This window comes from Crocuta crocuta, unplaced genomic scaffold, assembly GCF_008692635.1.
Source record: "Crocuta crocuta isolate KB4526 unplaced genomic scaffold, BGI_CrCroc_1.0 scaffold64, whole genome shotgun sequence".
NCBI classification, from domain to species: Eukaryota; Metazoa; Chordata; class Mammalia; order Carnivora; family Hyaenidae; genus Crocuta; species Crocuta crocuta.
Window position 1 is genome coordinate 4,656,937 of NW_027530640.1, and position 18,226 is coordinate 4,675,162.

General features: G+C 36.4%; 1 protein-coding gene across 5 annotated transcripts in view; it reads right to left on the reverse strand.

The window, feature by feature from the left end:
* The window catches only part of RAPGEF6 (Rap guanine nucleotide exchange factor 6), a 201,739-nt gene that overhangs the window by 28,415 nt on the left and 155,098 nt on the right, over window positions 1-18,226 (reverse strand). For all 5 annotated transcript variants that reach the window (XM_077768585.1, XM_077768584.1, XM_077768583.1 and 2 more), the window contains 3 exons: window positions 15,035-15,275; window positions 12,624-13,007; window positions 4,394-4,605 (listed from right to left, as the gene is read on the reverse strand). In XM_077768585.1, coding sequence (XP_077624711.1) covers window positions 4,394-4,605; window positions 12,624-13,007; window positions 15,035-15,275 — 837 coding nt within the window. The remainder of the gene's footprint in view (window positions 1-4,393; window positions 4,606-12,623; window positions 13,008-15,034; window positions 15,276-18,226) is intronic.

An 18,226-nucleotide genomic window follows, 5' to 3' on the forward strand; every position in this document is an offset into this window, starting at 1 on the left:
TTATACAAAGTAAGCAAAAGTCAAGTTATTCTTGGGGGCACAAATCAGAATCGTCTTTATGAAATTGCCACTTCTGTTTTTAAGGACCAATAAAAGCATACATGGTTCAACTGTGATCACAGGCAATGAGCTACCGGGAGGAATTCCATTCCTATGGGAGTAGTGATTATAAGTACTGGAAGTTGATAAGCTACATAGCTTCTAAAACCAATTTTGTGATGTTAAAGGCACATCTGTAAAATGTGTGACTCCTTAAATCTTACTGTCTAGATGCTCAGCCACTCTGTCAGGTACCTGCAGCTGCTCTTTTGGGCAGCAGGGTAGCGCACTTGAAAACTCAGGCTTCAGCCAGAGGTCACAAAGAGTGACCTATGGGCTTAACTAACCCAGTAAGCTTTCCTTGGTTTAAAATCCTGTAAGGAGTGCCGAGGTGGCTCAGTCAGTTAAGTGTCTGACTTTGGCTCAGGTCCCAATCTCACAGTTTTTGAGTTCAAGCCCCTCGTTGGGCTCTCTGATCTCAGTACAGAGCCAGCTTAGGATCCTCTGTCCCCCTCTCTCCCTGCCCCTACCCTGCTTGTGCTCTCTCTCCGTCCCTCTCAAAAAAAGTTATAAAATCTCCGAATGTTTGAAAATTGAACAATATACTTTGAAATAATGCATAGGTCAGACAAAATCATCAAAAAAGATTAAAATAAAACATTAAAAAAGTGTTAGATGAGTTGTCAACATTTAGCAAGTGGAATATATCCCATGAAAACTTCTGACTGTTCTTAAAAAGGAAGGGTTCTCTAGGGGGATTAAGTAAGAGTAGATCTGCTTTCCCAAATGGGAATTGTTAGTTAAATTAAGGTGACTGGCTCATAGAGTAAACACTGCCTAGTCTGCCATTCATCTTTTCTTACTGAAATCTGAATTTACAATTATGACTTTCATCACCAACATAAATTTGCTAGCTTATAAGCTCCATAATTTTTATTTCTGTTCTGATTACTAGGGCTCTGAGGGAAAAAAAAAAAAAAATCACACAACTTTCAAAATGACCTACTTTTCTTTGAAGAAGGTAGCTATGAGACCAGACTTCACCCATTTGTTGGCTTACTAACTTCAGACTACAGGCAAAAACTGTATGTTTAAAAGGCAATGTGACTCTCTTTGGTTGTGCTTCTTTTTCACATCTATCTTTAATAGTTTCTGTGACCCCATTTATCTACTCTGGTAGCCCCTGAGATGCCTCTAAGGAACTCTAAGTCTCTAAGGGCAAGTCTGAGAACGAAATGTGTCTGAAACACAGGGCGGTCTGCTTTCTCATGGTAAATAACATCCATACATTGAACATATGAGTTGTTCAGGGTCTCAACATGTGAGATGGTAACAAAATAACCATCCAAAATACCTCCAAATCACATAAATATGTCTTGAGGGAGTAAGTCAGAAAAATATATTTGAAGCCTATCAGAGTATTTCCTTATGAAAAAGGAGTGATAATGAAAGAGAGGGAACTCAGACTAGATAATGAGAACAACCTTCTGGCTGAGAATAATTAGAAAAGTTGAGCAAAAAATAGAAAAAACAAGTATTTTAGGTCAGCAAAAAGCTATCAAGGTAGTGAAGATTTGGAAGAAGAATGAAGATCTGGGAAAGGGTTATTCTGACCCCAACAGCATCTACTGATTCAGAAAAAGAGCATGATGAACTTAAAAAAAACTAAGCAGTGACACCCTGACTTCTGAGGTTAGAAGAAAACTCCTCAAGTCCTGGTAAACCTCCAATGCTTTGGGTTGGGATCTTGAAGGACTATTCTGGAACTAAGGATGAACTTGATGTCACCAAGATAAAAGTTCAGTGTTAAATTATCTTGAAATGTGAAAATGGATTAAGGTGACTCTGGACTGCTACCGTACCTAGCTGCCTGGCAAAAGCAAGTTTTATTTCTCTCTGGAGGAATGGGACATCGTCTGAAACCTCAGATTATTTCTGTAATCTTTTATACACACATCCATTTGATCAAAAATAACGAGGGGCATCAGGAGAAGAGATAACATGAATGAAAACAGGAGACAAAGACAACAGAAAAGGACACACATCGGATGGAGTTATTATACAGAGACTTTAAAATAATTATGTTGAATATGTGCAAAGATGTAGAAGAGCACTAAGAACTCAGGCAGAGAACACAGAGATAAAACAATGTAAACTGCAAACGTAATAAAACATAGTAACTGGCTAAGAATTCACTGATATATTTAATAGTAGATTACACATAATTGAAGAACTGATAAATTGGACAGTAAGGTGGAAGAAAATATCCAGAATGAAGCATGGTTAAGACAAAAAGATGAGAAATGGATAAAAGGGGGTATGAGACAATTAGAGGTGGTCATCAGGTCCAATAGAGGTGAAGTCAAAATCCCTAAGTAGAGGTCAGAAGGGGATAGGTAAGGAATCTAAAGACAAAACCAATGAGAATTTTCCAAAACTGATGAAGGCATTTTACAAACAAATCAGGACTAGAACAAACAAAACCCAAAATGCCATACCTAGTTACATCACAGCAAAACTAAAAAAAGAGACCAAGAGAAGAGAAAATTACAAAGCAGCTATTAGAAGAAGGGCAGAATATAATCACAGGAACAGCAAATAACACTGACAAATGACTTCTCAATATCAACAATGAAAGCCAGGTCGCAATGAAATGGTCTCTTAAAATGTTCAAAGACCACTGAGAACCAAAATTATGCCTTAAAAATGAATATGAAATACAGATATTTTTACATGAACAAAATTAAGAGATTTCATCACCAGCAGACTTGCACTTAAATAAATAATAAATAGTATGTAAAGGAAGACAAAAAACCCCAACCACATGGAAGCTTTGAAGAGCAGAGAGGAATAAAAACAGTAGCATCATCATGATATAGATAAATACTGACTTCACTAAATGACAGACAAGATCATGTAGACGTTAAAGGCATGACACGTGCATGTAAACTGGTAGGTGAGTAAATGGAATTTCAGTTGTCTAAATTCCCTGCATTGCCCAATACAGAGAAAAGTACTAATGAATATTAACCTAATTAATATCAACTAAGTATAAATATAATGCCTAGTATAACATTAGAAAAATAGTAAAACAGCACATAGTTAGCAAGTTACCAGACTAAAACAAATACCATATACAAAAAATAATTCAGGGAGACTGGAAGCAAAACATGCTAAAAGATCTATATGTTAGGCTTTTAAAACTAAGAATGTGCTGTTTATTGAAGGATAACCTTAAGAGACTCAAAAGACAAATCATATTAAACCCAGGATTTATAAGAAATCCTTAAAAATATATTAAACAAGAGAAAACCTAATAAATAATAAACAAAAAACCCTGAAATGATAATTAGCGGGGGAAAAAAACCCTGCACACAAATATATAAAAGGGTGCTCAAACTCATTAATAATCAGGGAAATACAAATTAAGCTGCACCACTACTGAAATGGGTAAAATTAAAAAGAATGAATTTACCAGGTGTTGGTGACAAACAATAACTCTAATAACACTGCCAGTGTTGCACTTTGCTGGACACTGCCAAACTGTTTTCTAAAGCTGATTATATGAATATCACATCCATAATAAATTCCACTTTGAACGATGTGAATATTCAAAGCAGCATTATCCATAATAGGTGAACAGTGGAAAACTATGAAATGCTCATCAGGAGAACAGATAAATCCTCTGTATTGCATTCAGGTAATGGAATACTAGATTTTGAAAATAAAATACAGCTACACTCAAAAACTTGGAAAAATCTTAATAAATCTAACGTTGACTAAAATAAGCCAGAAACCAAACCAAACCAAATTGTAAGAAAACAAATATATTCTGGATTCCATTTATATAAAGTTCAGCAACAGATAAAATTAAACCAGAGTATTAGAAGTCAGGGCAGTCATTACTCTCGGGGAAGAGAGTGAGGACGGTTATAGTGAGGGGGGTCAATGGGGCTCCTGGGAGGCCGGCAACATTTTACTCTTGGCCTGCGTATTGGTTACATGAGGGTTTGCTCGATCATAATTCATTTAGCTGTTCCCTTGTTATGGGCACTTTTCTGTATTGTATGTGTTGAATAATTCAATTAAAAAAAGATTGGATGGAAAACTATTACTAAACAAAATAAAAAATATGATTAAACAGTCTGATGTGGGCATAAGTCAAATTTATATTTGAATGCAGAAGGAATTTGTTTTTGTAATACGTGGGTTTTGATTTCTAAAATTTGCTTCAATTAATTACGTAAAGCGTTTGTGACATAAAAGGCTGAAAAATATATTAAATATAATGAATCACAATTCTGTGGAATTTGCTCAAGCTAAACACACTAATTTTCAAAAAACTTTTAAATACCTTCATGCAGAAATGTCATATCTTTCTTGACAACAGGGAAGAGTGGAATAATTGGAGGCTGCATGCTTTGACTACTAAGAATATTTCTATATTTTGCCATGTTTCTAGATGGGTCAAAAAGGTCTTGTAGATCCTGGAGATGTTTCTCATACTTGCTTGGTAATTTTTCCCAAGTACCTCTGAGTCGTGCTACAGATGCCAGGTTCAAGCCACTGCCAAAGATGAGAATAAAAACATTAATAAGGGACTTGGATAAGGGAGAAGACTCAGGGCAGTAAAGCATATACAATAAGTTCCTCTAATAAAGCTAAAATAAATAGGGACATAGTTTTAATATATTGAAATGAAGAGAGCAGAATCACAGGAAAAAATAAAATAAAAGCAGCTCTCTGATCTTACAGTCAGGAAAACTTCTTCCAAAGGTGCTACATTACTTGCCTATAGTTGTATACTCTAGCCTTTCTTTTATAGGTTGCATGTATAAGACAAACAAAATATCCATAAAAGAGACACTTAAATATTAAAAAAAACACTTCAAATATCACATTGTTTTCTTTGATTTACTTAGAAATAACTTTATGGAGACAGTATCTATTTTGAACGTGGCTTAAATAATGCTGGACACAACTGCTATAATAACTGCTAGAGCTGAGGCAACCTTCCTTCCCAGATTCTGTTCTCTCATGTCCCTGATTCAAATGCGTCCAAATCTCTAGCTTCTAATCCTGTTCCTCAAGGACTCCCTATATTCAATGTCTTCTTCTGACAGGATTTTAAACTCAACCCTCCCTTCAAAAACATGCCTATTAGGCTGCAGCTCCTCCTTATCCCTTTATGTCTACACTACCACCCAGCAGGTAGGCTGCCAAAGGAATCCTGCATATATAATGCTTCAATTTTCTTGCCAGTTAACCCCTCTTTACTCCTAGGCACCTAAGTTTTACACACACCATTGTACTTAAAATGTTCTCTTGACTTCTCATTTTAAGGTGTGGAGTTAAGGTATCTTTGTTTTTTTCTGGCCTCTCAGAAATCATTCCAAGGAACTGTAAGTCTCAGTAACTAAGAGATATCTGTAACTCCTAAACACATTAAAAGGTTGCTAATAGTCAAGATTAAATAGGAGAATGCCAAATGCTGAAAAAGAATGTCCACAGCTAAAAATCTTAATGAAAGCTGGTAAAATTCTCTGAAGCAGCTAGCTCACCCTAAAGGCAGGAGCAGCAATCCCCTATTGGAAACAACACAACAGAATCCATAGGCTAAAAGAATCAGGTGGGGACTGGACTGTGTTCTTTACCAGAAAATGCCAGGGTAAGTAAACAGTGAGACAGTATCTTCATGAGACAATATCTTAATATCTTTAACAGTGAGACAGAAATTCTGAGTGGTAAGCAGCCCCAAAGCTGTCAATCTCCATGTAAGGGACAGAAGAATGGGAGGATGGGAAGAAGAAAGAAGGGAAAGATAGGGAGGGAGGGAGGAACAATTTACATTTAGGCTCAATTCCTGTTAGCCTGAAATAATGCCCTGGATCCTCTCCCACATGAACCTCTTGCAAATAGGTGGTACAGGGAAACTAAATAAAGAACACAAATAAGAAAAATGTTGCCACCAATGAAATAAAACTGGTACTAATCAATGATCTAGCCATGATTTCAAATGAAGTCATAGAGTCAATAAAGAGCTTAATGGAGTGATATAAAGAGCTTACGGGAAATATGGTAAGACAAGTTGATTATTAAAAACTAGTCAAGTTCAGAAAAGAAATGGAAGAAATATAAAAACCAACACAGAAACGAAAGCCACACTGGAACCTACAAAAGAAAAAAAAAAGTGCTACAACCTTGTGCAAGTAATGTTGAGAAAAGGATTAACAAAAGCAATCAATGACAATGGACAGACCTGAAAAGGACTAGAGAGAAAATAAAGGATATGGAAGAGAAGTGAGATCTAAAACATGCAATAACTGATATCTTTGAAGAAGGAAACAAAAATAATGGAAATGAAAAAATATTCAAAGGTATAACTTGAGAAAGCTACAGAAACAAATGAATCTACAGACTCAACAGGCACCACGGTTCCAAAGAATCAGACACAGAACTAAAAGAGACATAGAAACTCCATTGTAAAGGTAGGGAACATCAGAGTCAAGGACAGAATATGGGGAGATATCTCAGAGACCTGAACAGCTACGTAATATGCTAGTTATGGAGCTACTGTCTATGATGTTACCAAGAAGTAACACGGGACACAAGAATTTTAAAGTCAAACTTTAAAATGGATATTCAAAGACAACAGAAAGACACTTTGAATATACTCAGAAAATAGAATTTCCACAAAACCTTCTTCATAAAATGATTAGAAAACAAATTTCAACCAAAATTTGAATTCAGACAGTGATGTCTGCATCATGACAGTGTAAGATATCTCTGTTTTATCTGTGCAACCAAACAAAGAAGTCTAGCATCTATTCATGAACAGTACTGCCTCTGTGGAACCCAGCATCACTTGCCAAGGGGCCTCGGGAAAGCCTTGCCTACAAGCGTACTGGTAAGAGACAGACACAGACTTCAGTAATGGTTGTAGAACTCCAGGAGATTATGAAGTGGTTTGTGCTCCTCTTGGTTGTGGTCTGGGAGTGCCTGCAGAACAAGAACTCAGTCACCTAAAGAAGAGAGAGCCTTTGTGGAAGTCCAGGTTTCCAGAAGAGAAGTTCTAGCACTCGGCTAGAGTAAAACAAAACAGAAAACCAAAAAGGTTTGGATACACTCAAATAGGTAAAGAGAAGAGCTTGATCTTGCTGGCATCACCTCTTCTTCCAAGGCAGCATAGTTGAAAGCTAAACTAGATAGCTGGTGATTTCTCCCACAGGAGAGAGGGAGAGCTGGTGAATACATGTCTGGTTTCCCTAATTGTGTAGGATGTTGTCAAAAGTGCTCATTTCACTCTTGTAACATCTAGACCCAGAACATCCATTAAAGTGGGAGCTCCATGACTAGAGAAAGAGAGCAGACTGGAGAGCAGCATTTAAGATTCCTGGAAGACTTAACATTTTTTTAAATGTTTATTTAATTTTGAGAGAGATACAGAGACAGAACGCAAGCGGGAGATGAGCAGAGAGACAGACAGAGAGAGAGAGAGAGAGAGAGAGGGAGGGAGGGAGAACCGGAAGCAGGCTCCAGGCTCTGAGCTATCAGCACAGAGCTGGATGAGGGGCGTGAATTCCTCAACTAGGATATCATGACCTGAGCCTAGGTTGGATGCTCAACTGAATGAGACACCCAGCACTCCCCTTCTCCCAGCCCAAGGACCTTTAAAGGAATGCAGATCCTGCTGACTTCTTCTGAACTATAACAGGAAGCAAACCCGGGAGCCGCAGAGAACATCTTGCCATCAGATGTCCCCCAATGATCCACTGGCACCTATACTGCACCTTGCACCCAACTCATACCCCCACTTCCCTCTTCCACTCTGCTGCTGGCTCACTGTTCTAGGTCCTGAGGACAAGCTCTGGTAAAGAAGGGGTGTAGAAAACAGGCCAGAGTCTGTGTGTAAAGGAGAAACCACAAACCTGAGCTGTAGCACCACCTTTAGGAAAACAGAAAAGAGACCGTTAGCAGCTGACAGTATACTGGAGGATAGAGAGAAGATATTCAAACTTCAGAATTCTACCACAAGAGGGAGCAAGAAGCATGAAGCAGTATCCATGCAATGTGTGAGAAAGCCTTGGAATCTATAGCAACACCGTTGAAAGGTATTTTTTATGCTGAAGACTGTTAGTAAAAATTGGGAAGTGACTGCTACTGAATGAAAAAAAAAAAAAACAAAAAAAACAAAAACACAATCCAAAACTCCAGGTAACATGAAAAAATCAGGGCAACATGACATCACCAAAAGTTCACACTAATCCTCCAGTAATCAAATCCAAAGACATGAAGATCTACAACCTGATAAAGAATTCACAACAGCTGTTTTTTTTCCAAAACTTTAACTTTTTCTTTATTTCTGAGAGAGAGAGAGACAGACAGACAGACAGACAGACACAGCATGAGCAGGGGAGGGTCAGAGAGAGAGGGAGATACAGAATCTGAAACAGGCTCCAGGCTCTGAGCTGTCAGCACAGAGCCCGACACGGGGCTCAAACCCACGAACCATGAGATCATGACCTGAGCTGAAGTCAGACGTGTAACCGACTGAGCCACCCAGGTGCCCCTCAAAATAGCTGTTTTAATGAAATTCAATAAGCTGTAAGAAAATTCAGAAAGAGAATTCACTGAAAACAGGAAAATAGTACATGATCAAAATGAGAAATTCAACCAAGGTAGAGAAATCACAAGAATCATATGGATATTCTGCAACTGAAGAATTCAATGAAGAAAAAATGGCATAGTTTCAACATCAGAGTAGATGAAAGAGAAGAAGGAATCAGTGTGACATACAACAGGACTTTGAAATAACCTAGCTTCAGGTGGAAAAAGAAAAAGAAAAAAGAATAAAAAAGTGTGAAGGAAGCCTACATGACCTATGGTACCACCAAAAAACCCAAATCCAAATCACCGGAGTTCCAGAAGAGGAAGAAAGAGAGAAGGGGAGAGAAAACCTAATTAAAGAAATATGGCTGAGAACTTCCCAAGCTGGGGAAGAGATCTGGATTTGCAAGTCATGAAACTAACAGATCACCCCATTATTTCAATCCAAAATAGTTTTTCCCAAGACTCACTGTAAGAAAACTGTCAAAAATTAAAGACAAAGAGAATTCTAAAGTCAACAAAAGAAAAAAGACTATAACCCTCAAAGGAGCACCCATTAGGATGTCAGCAGATCTTCTCAGCAGAAAACTTACAAGAAAGGAAAGTGTGATAAAATACTCAAAATGCTTAAAGAAAAAAAAATGTCAACCAAGGATACTCTGTCTGGCAAAGTTAGCCCACAGAAATGAAGTACTTTCCCAAGAAAACAAAGCTGAGGAAATGTATCACCATTAGAATTGCCTTACCAGAAATCCTAAAAGGAATTCTTCAAAATCAAGACCTTAAGTAGTAACAAGAAACATATAAAAATACACAACAGTGATAAAGGTAAAAACACACTCAGATAACTCAACACTGTAGTATAATGATGTGGTAACTACTGAGTAACTAAAATACAAAGCTTAAAGGAGAAGATTATCAATATGACAATATCTACTATAATTTGTAAATGAATACACAGTATAAGAAGGCACACTGTGACATTAAAAACATAAAAGGTGGGGAGTAAAAGGGTAGAGTTTTGCATATGATTGGTTAGTAGCAGAATGAGATAGACTGTTATGTTTCATATAGGTCCCATTGTAACCACAAAGTAATACCTATAGTAGACTCATGGGAAAACAAAAGGATACCAGAACACATCAGCACACGAGACAATCAATTCACGAAAGAACACAGCAAGAGAGTATAAACAAGGAAACAACAAAAAGCAAGAAAACAATAAAAGGGCAGTAGTAAAAGTCCCTACATATCAGTAATCATTCTCAATGTTAATGAACTGAAATTCTCCTACCAAATGGGTGGATGAATAAAAAAACAAGACCCAACTATATGCTGCCTACAAAAGACTCACTTTAGCTTAAAGGACACAGATAAGCTGAAAGTCAAAGTATGGGAATGACAGTCCATGCAAGTGGAAAACAAGTGAGAGCAGGGTAGCTATATCTGTATCAGATAAAAAGGACTTTAAGTCAAATATGGTAACAAGAGACAAGGTCATTACATAATGATAAAGGGTCAACTCATCAAGAAAAAATAAAAGTCATAAATATACATGCAGCCAACATTTTGGCACCTAACTATATTAAGCAAACAATAACAGACCTGAAGCAGAAACAAGCACCAATACACTTGTAGGGGACTTCAATACCCCCTTGCAGAAATGGATTAATTACCTACACAGAATATCAATACAGAAATGGGACTTGAATCACACCATAGGCCAAATGGGCCTAAAAGATATACACTGGACAGGCCTTTCACCATTATACACTCTTCTCAAGCATGAACGGAACATTCTCCAGGAGAGATTATAAACTAAACTGCAAAAGTCTTAGCAAATTTAGAAAGACTTAAATCATGCCAAGTATTTTTTTCTGTCCAGAATTGTCTGAAAGTAGGAACTGACAAGAGGAAAATGTGAAAATTTACCAACGGATAGAAATTAAATAACATAACCTTGAACAAATCAAAAGGGAAATAAGCATCTCTCAACAAAGGACAATGGAGACACAGCATACCAAAACCTATGGGATGCTGCTAAAACCATTTCCAGGACAAAATTTTAGTGATAACTTTCTATAATAAGATCTCCAATAAATTTTCTAACTTTTCACATCAAAGAACTAGAAAAAGAAGACACTAAGCCCAAATTTAGGAAAAGGGACTAACAAATCTCAGAGCAGAAATGAATCAAATAGGGGCCAGAAAAATTAAAAAAAAGAGCAGTGAAACTAAGAACTGTTTTGAAATTATAAACAAAACTGACCAACTTTTAGCAAGAGGAAGAAAGAGAACTCAAATAAATAAAATATAGTATCTAACAGCAGGCAGAACTTACTGATTCACCTGTGTCACCTCTGCTGAAAAGTCAGTAAGTGCTTTATTTTCTCTGATATACTTAAACATAAAATAGGAGAATATGAAGCAAGGAATTTTTCAGGAACTACTGAAAATATGTAATGTGTATAATAAAATGCTCTTTGAAACAAACCTCTTAACCATCTTGGGGCTACTGTCTACCACCTTCTGTCAAATCATTCTTTCCTTGGCTTTAATGACACAATCCTAACTGTGCTGGTCTGTTATTTCCTTTATCCATCCTCTATCTCTTGGTTGGACTCTTTTCTTTATCCCAACACTTAGGATGGTCACGAGTTATGGCTCTTAAGCCATTTATCTTTTAGAATCTCTTTTTACACAAAGATCTCTCTTGGTGTCCGTTTTTTTCCAGACTACTTCAAAACTAAGCCTGTAACTCTCAAATTCTCAAACTCTATGCTTCCTACATAGTTTCAATTCCGAGTGTTTATCAACGGCATTTTTGTTCCCTTCTTTTAGACTCAGCTGTTAAAAACTTTGAAGTAGGAGGTATGATTAATGCATTTTACAGATGAAAAAAACAAAACAAAATTTAAAAAGTGGCCTTCACTTTTCTACTGACACACTCCTACTATACCAGACAGGCAGGACTGAGATAAAGTGCAGCTGATTCTTAAGGTCACTACTAAGCTCTATTCAATCTTCTTTCCAAAAAATGAAATAAACAAAAAACATCCCCCCAAACCCAAAATTCCTCAAGTATCTAATTAAAGTGCATCCAATGGTTAACTTCATAAAGAACTTTCTTATTACCGTGACAGATTTATGATTATAAAGATTCTGATTCTATCTCATGTGAGTGGAGGAGCAAGCCATAATTAAATTCTGTGGGGGGCATAAGAGGATGGGATTAAGATGTAATTATATACTGCTATATACAGGCACATGGCCTTATAAATGCACGAAACTACAACTACCCCCATCTTTAAAATCAGACTTCCTAAATAGGAATCCCTCTATTGATCACCACTGTACTATAGGGGAGGGTCAAAGATTAATTACCAATCTAAGCCAAGCCTATTGAGTAGGAAGAAGAAGAGTCCCAGCTCAGAAAATCATTCGCACTTTCTGGGCTTTTGTAAACTGTGAATTTTTCTAATTCTAATTCTAACGCCTACCTTGCTTGAACAAAAACACATCCAATGATACCTCAGGCAGTGCCTGATGAATCAGAGATCACCAAATAATTGCATTATTACTGTTGTTGCTGTTGTTTCAAAATAGCAATTTTAGGTTAGAGTACTGATACCACACCATGACTTTTCAGTGCCAAGTCACAAAGAGATACTGAAAGATGCCCAATTCTGGAGTCTGATGATAAAGACCAACTGCTGGGCTTCTATCCACAGAGAGTACAACCCATCAAAGGGAGAGAAAGGAAGAGAAACAAACAAACAAAAAACAAACAAACAAAAGTTTAAATGTAAGATGAAAGAAATCATCAAACAAAAAAGCTACTATCAGCAGAATGGAAAATATACTCACTCTAACAATACTTTAAAAACCTATTAATTGGACTTTTCCTAGTCAGTTAACAGACAAGAAATTAGTTTCATGTCTAATACAACTATACACAGCTATGTGTACAAACTTACCTTATTATTGCAAACATGGAATTGAAGTTCTTACATTCTCGACAATGAAGTGCAATTTTAATAAAATGCTTAATAATCTTCATTCGTTTGAGCTGATTTGGTTCAGTTAAAATCTCTGAAGCAACCCAGAATGTCTCCTGGTTAACAATGTCCTCAAACTCTTTCAAGTGAGTATTTCCTGTTTTGGAATCTAACTTAAAAAGGTCATCAATGTATTCAGTGGGCTCAATATTACGAAACAAATCAAAGTCCCTCATTGACAGCTGAGTGGCCACCTCAATGGTACTGAGCTGCAGCATGGACAGTTGGCTTTCCTTAACTAGTTCTTGGGCATCTTCATCTGAACATAAAGTTTCTGTTTCCATGTTATTTTTTAAATAATACCTGAAAGTAAAAAACAGATGTTTTTATAAGTGATTTCACATTTATAAGAGGACTTTTCATATCACTTGTCAAAATGCCATTATATGGTTAATAATATTTTGTCAAGAACATTAGCAGACTATTCACTTATAGATGAAATGGAAAATTAACATTAAGTGTTCATTTATTTTTGAGAGAAAAAGGGAGACAGAATCCCAAGCAGGCTACATCAGCATAAAGGCCAACACAGGACTCAAACACATGAAGCGTGAGATCATGACCTGAGCAGAAATCAAGAGTCAAAACTTAACCTACTGAGGTATTCAGGTGCCCCAGAAAATTAACATTTTAAAAGAGAAGACTTTAAAGAGTAAAACTAATGTTGATAGTTCCATGAGCCTAACCATTTTATGAAACTACTCATACAATGTGTCAACAATTGTGTATGTATTAGTAGGTACTATATAAATATTTGTTCATGGACATCATGAATAAACGACAAACTATATTCAGAATTTGTTCCTACACTCATTTTCTTATTCATTTCTGAATTCCCAAGAGGAGCAAAGAGTAATAAAACCTGTAAAGGAAAGAAACCCTTGCACTAACGATTTCTCCCTTGTTAAATACAAAACCTCATTCTAGCAAATGGTACTGATCAGCAATCATAAAAAAGACCTTTATTTTCTTATTACATCAACAATTCTATAACACTTAAAAGGTAGACAAGCTTCACAGTTGGGAAATATCTTGTACAAGGCTGTTGCTGGGGACAGAGAGGTAACATGCTGTGTCACGAGTCGTTTTTACTTTATTCTTTTCTAATATACAACTTGATCCAAGCCTAAGTTTGTGTCCAACTATTTTTTACAGTCCAGCAACTATATCTCTTCTTTATACTATTCACATGACTGAAATAACACTACAAATGTGTTGAGATCCATTACACCAGTTAGTAAAATTAAATCATTTATAGGGTGGGCTAAGTCATTAATTCTTGTAACATTCCTATGAGGTAGTTTCTCTTTATTATCATCCCCACTTTTTTGATGAGAGAATTCAAGCAGAAAGAAACTAAGTAACTGGTCACACAGCCCGAGCTCGGATTCACCCCGACTGCTGCGCACAGCTGTCTGTGCTCTTGAGCGCCATGTGCAGCTGGCAAAGAAGAGTCAACCCACTGTCTCAACAGCATTTGTGACAGGCAATAACTGTAAGGTTTCTAAGGATTTCACTCTACGTGTGAATCGAGAGTACCTAAAAAGAACCTATTATTCTCAGAGAAAGCACAAGTGTACTACAGAAACAATCTTCTGGTTGATCAAATACTTTCAGAGCTCATTTAAAAAAATTTAAAAATGTTCCTGCATATGGACAGTAGGAAAACTACTTAGAAAAATAACTGTAAAAACTATGCCTTCTTTAGCCCCCAAGTACATTTTATTCTTATTAAAAACAAATTTATAATTTAACACATATATTCTCAAATAAACAAAGTTATGTATCACTTGGGTTCCTCTCTAAAAAACAGACTGGACTACATCAGTGGTTCTAAGACTTATTTCAGAAGGAGGCCTAAAACAGCAAAGCAAACTGCCCTCTCTGTCCTTTCACTTTCAGGTAGTCCTTATGAGAGCTAACACTGAGATTCCATTTATGTAATTACGGAGATAAGAAAAGCTGAAAAAAAGAGAAATACTACTTTAGAGAGAATTCGGTCATCTTAAGACATAATGCTTCTACTGAAAATTTCTGTTTTTACACATGAACTTCAAAAACACATCTAGAGAAAGGGGGATTAAGAAGTATAAAAACTTCCAGTTATATAATAAATAGTTCATGGAGATGAAAATACAGCAGAGGAAAGATAGCCAGTAACACTGTAATTTCACTGTCTGGTGACTACACTCATTGTGAACACTGAGTGATGTACACTACTGTCAAACATGTTGTACACCTTAACCTAATAGAACGTCGTAGGTTAGTTCTACTTCATTAAAAAAAAAAAAAAAAAAAAAAAAACACATCTAGAAATAAAGTACATTCACCTTCCATTGAGCTGAATTCTATCAGCTAATTTGGAGAACTGGTCCGGAAGTCTTCTCTGCTTTATGACACCCTCAGGAGTAACAGAAACTTCACAGAGAGAATATGTGTCAGATGCACCAGTCAAACCAAATTCATGAACAGCGTGACAAACAACTTCTTTAGCTGTAGTGTCTTTACTGATGATAATGTAGCAACTTTGTTGATCTGCTTTGAAAACTCTTATAACTTGATCAGGAATATCTACATAAATACAAAAGTGTGCCTTGTTATTTTCAAGACAATTCAACTCTTCAAAAAGCAATTTAGAACAAAAAGATGCATACACTTCTATTCCAGGAGATTAACATAAATCACCATTGCATTTATTGATAAATGACTATATTTGCCTTTTCAGGTGACAGAATAATAATCTATGTTCACAGAAAGAAACATACAAAAAAATAAGCTGTTTTTAGTGGAGGCACAGGATTCCATAATATATATTTATTTTTTTTTAAATGTTTATTTTTGAAAGAAAGAGAGTGACCATGTACATCTGCGTGACCAAGGGCAGAGAGGTGGGTACATAGAGAGCAAATCCCAAGCAGGCTCCGTGCTATCAGTGCAAAGTTTGATGCAGGGTTTGAACTCATGAACCGTGAGATCATGACCTGAACCGAAAACAAGAGTTAGATGCTTTAACCCAGGCAACCCCATTATATGTATATTTTCACATTATCCAAACCTTTAATGACAGGCATTTAGGTTGTATATCTTTTATGATGACATTATGATGAATAACATGCCCCCCTTCCCTAACAGATAAACCTTTGCAGGCAATCTGATTATTTCCTCAAAGAAAATCCAAAAAGAATAGGGGTGGGGGGAGGAGAGGAGGAGGAGAGAGAGAAAACTGCTGAATTAAAGGAAGAACATGATTATTTTTAAGGTTTTTGAAATATACCGACAAAGTGTCCTTTCCAAAAAGGTTATAAAATTTTATCATCCGCGAATATAAAGAGAACAATTTTAATTACATTCTTAGTATTCCTTCTTTTTAAAAATACATTTTGGTATTCTTTATATGCTTTTTCTTACTGAATTTATGTCAAATACTAGATAACAACACTCAGTCTACTATAAAGTGGCACACATTTTCCTATTTTTATATTTAACACAGGAAAATTTAAAATATTCATGTGGTTAAATCTCAAACTCTGTGATTTTTTATTTTATTTTTTTAAATTTATTTTTGAGAGAAGAAAAGAGAGAGCACGACTGGTGAAACAGGTAGAGGGAGAGACAGAATCTCAAGCAGGCGCCATGCTTAAATCAGAGCCCAATGTGGGACTAAATCCCATGACCCTGGGATCATGACCTGAACTGAAATCAAGAGTCAGTTCACACTGAGCTCACACCTTTGTGATTTTGGCTATCATTAAGTAAATCCTAATCCTACCTCAAGATAAATGTTCTTATGATATGCACAAGTAAGTAGTGATATTATCCTCCCCATTCTACCTTATTTTATTTTATTGTTACACAGCATTGGCCAAAAATTCCAAAACAATGTTGAATATGATGACTCTAGAATAATTTTTAATATAATCCAGTGTAAGTAAAAAGTGATTTGACTCCATGAACACATGCTGTATTTTCCTCTAATATTACTAAGTATTGCTTATAAATGTAAATAATAATCTGAAAATCAATAGTTAATACTTCTCAATTTCCTAAACTTGTTAAAAAAAATTTTATTTTGTTTTTCTAATGTTTTCTTGAGAGACAGAGCATGAGTGGGGGAGGGGCAGAGAGAAAGAGGGAGACACAGAATCTGAAAAAGACTCCAGGTTCTGGAGAGTGTCAGCACAGAGCCTGATGCGGAGCTCAAACTCACAAGCTGTGAGATCATGACCTGAGCTGAAGTCGGACACTTAACCAACTGAGCCAAACAGGTGCCCCAAAATTGTCTTCTTTTTTAAATTAAGAAAAGTGTATTATTTGTGGGTTTTTTGGTAATGACTGTAATTGGGTTGAGAGAGAGTTTGGTGGCTCAAGTAGATATGGTTTGTCCAGCACTATCTGATTAGCATTATATGCGTTATTAACTTTAAAAGACGAAGAAGTATAATTCTGATTAAAGGGAAGAAAAGAGTAATGAAATAGATGCAGCAGAAAATAACTTCACAGAATAAGGTAATGTTCTGAGGCTAATGGCACAAAAAGAGACATATTCCCATGACCGACCGAAGGATTCACATGAAGATATATTAATACAATTCCAGGAAAAAGGAGCCTTAAATGTTTTGGGTCCACTGTCAAGTTGGAAGCAGAAAACTTCATATATTCAGTCAAGTCTCTTTTATAAGAGATATGCAACAAACTGCCTTTCTTGATGTATGCAAATATATGAGTCACCAAAAGCCTCTTGTTCCTATTTCTCTGCAGTAAGATAATCCTTCAGGTGTTGCTGACACTGGGTTTGTAAGCCTGTTTTATGATCCACCCAAATTGAGAAACTTCTCTACCCTTGGCTAGCAAATATTTTCATGTAGATGGAAACTCCAGTTGCTAAGAGAAAGATAGTGGACAAAACGGTTTCCTTACTCTCTTGAACTCCAAAACAATATCAAACAACTTACTACTGTTACCTGTACTGTTCCTATCCGCTTTACAAAAGAAGGCCTCAGTTGTCTGGGGCTCTAGAATTGGATCCGTTTACTAGGTCTTTGGAGACTGTTTCAGCCAGCAAGGCTGGCTAACCTTTGGGGAAGGGGGAGATGCTCTGATCACTTTTATTAATGTCCTCAGAGAAATTTATTCACAAAGACAGGCTTGGAATTTGCAAACATTTCATTTTCTTGTCTTTTGTTTCCAACATACTATCAACATCTTCTGGAAAGAAACTCAGAGATGTGTATCTTGCTAAACAGTTAAAAAAAAAAAAGTCATACTCTCTTACAGTGGTTGGTTTCCCATGTGAAGGCCAAACTGTGACATAATCACATCATATCAAAGGGACCTAGCATTATGAATGGGTACCTCTAGAACAGATCCATAAAAGGGATTACCCAAAGGGCAGCCAGCCCATTACCCAAACCTTGATAAATGGGACAGGTAATAAATGTCAACCTGGAAAGTTACTTAGAAAAATGTTAGAGAAAGACATTTCTTTGTATTGCTATCATTGTCAGTGCAAACCTTTTTTCTCT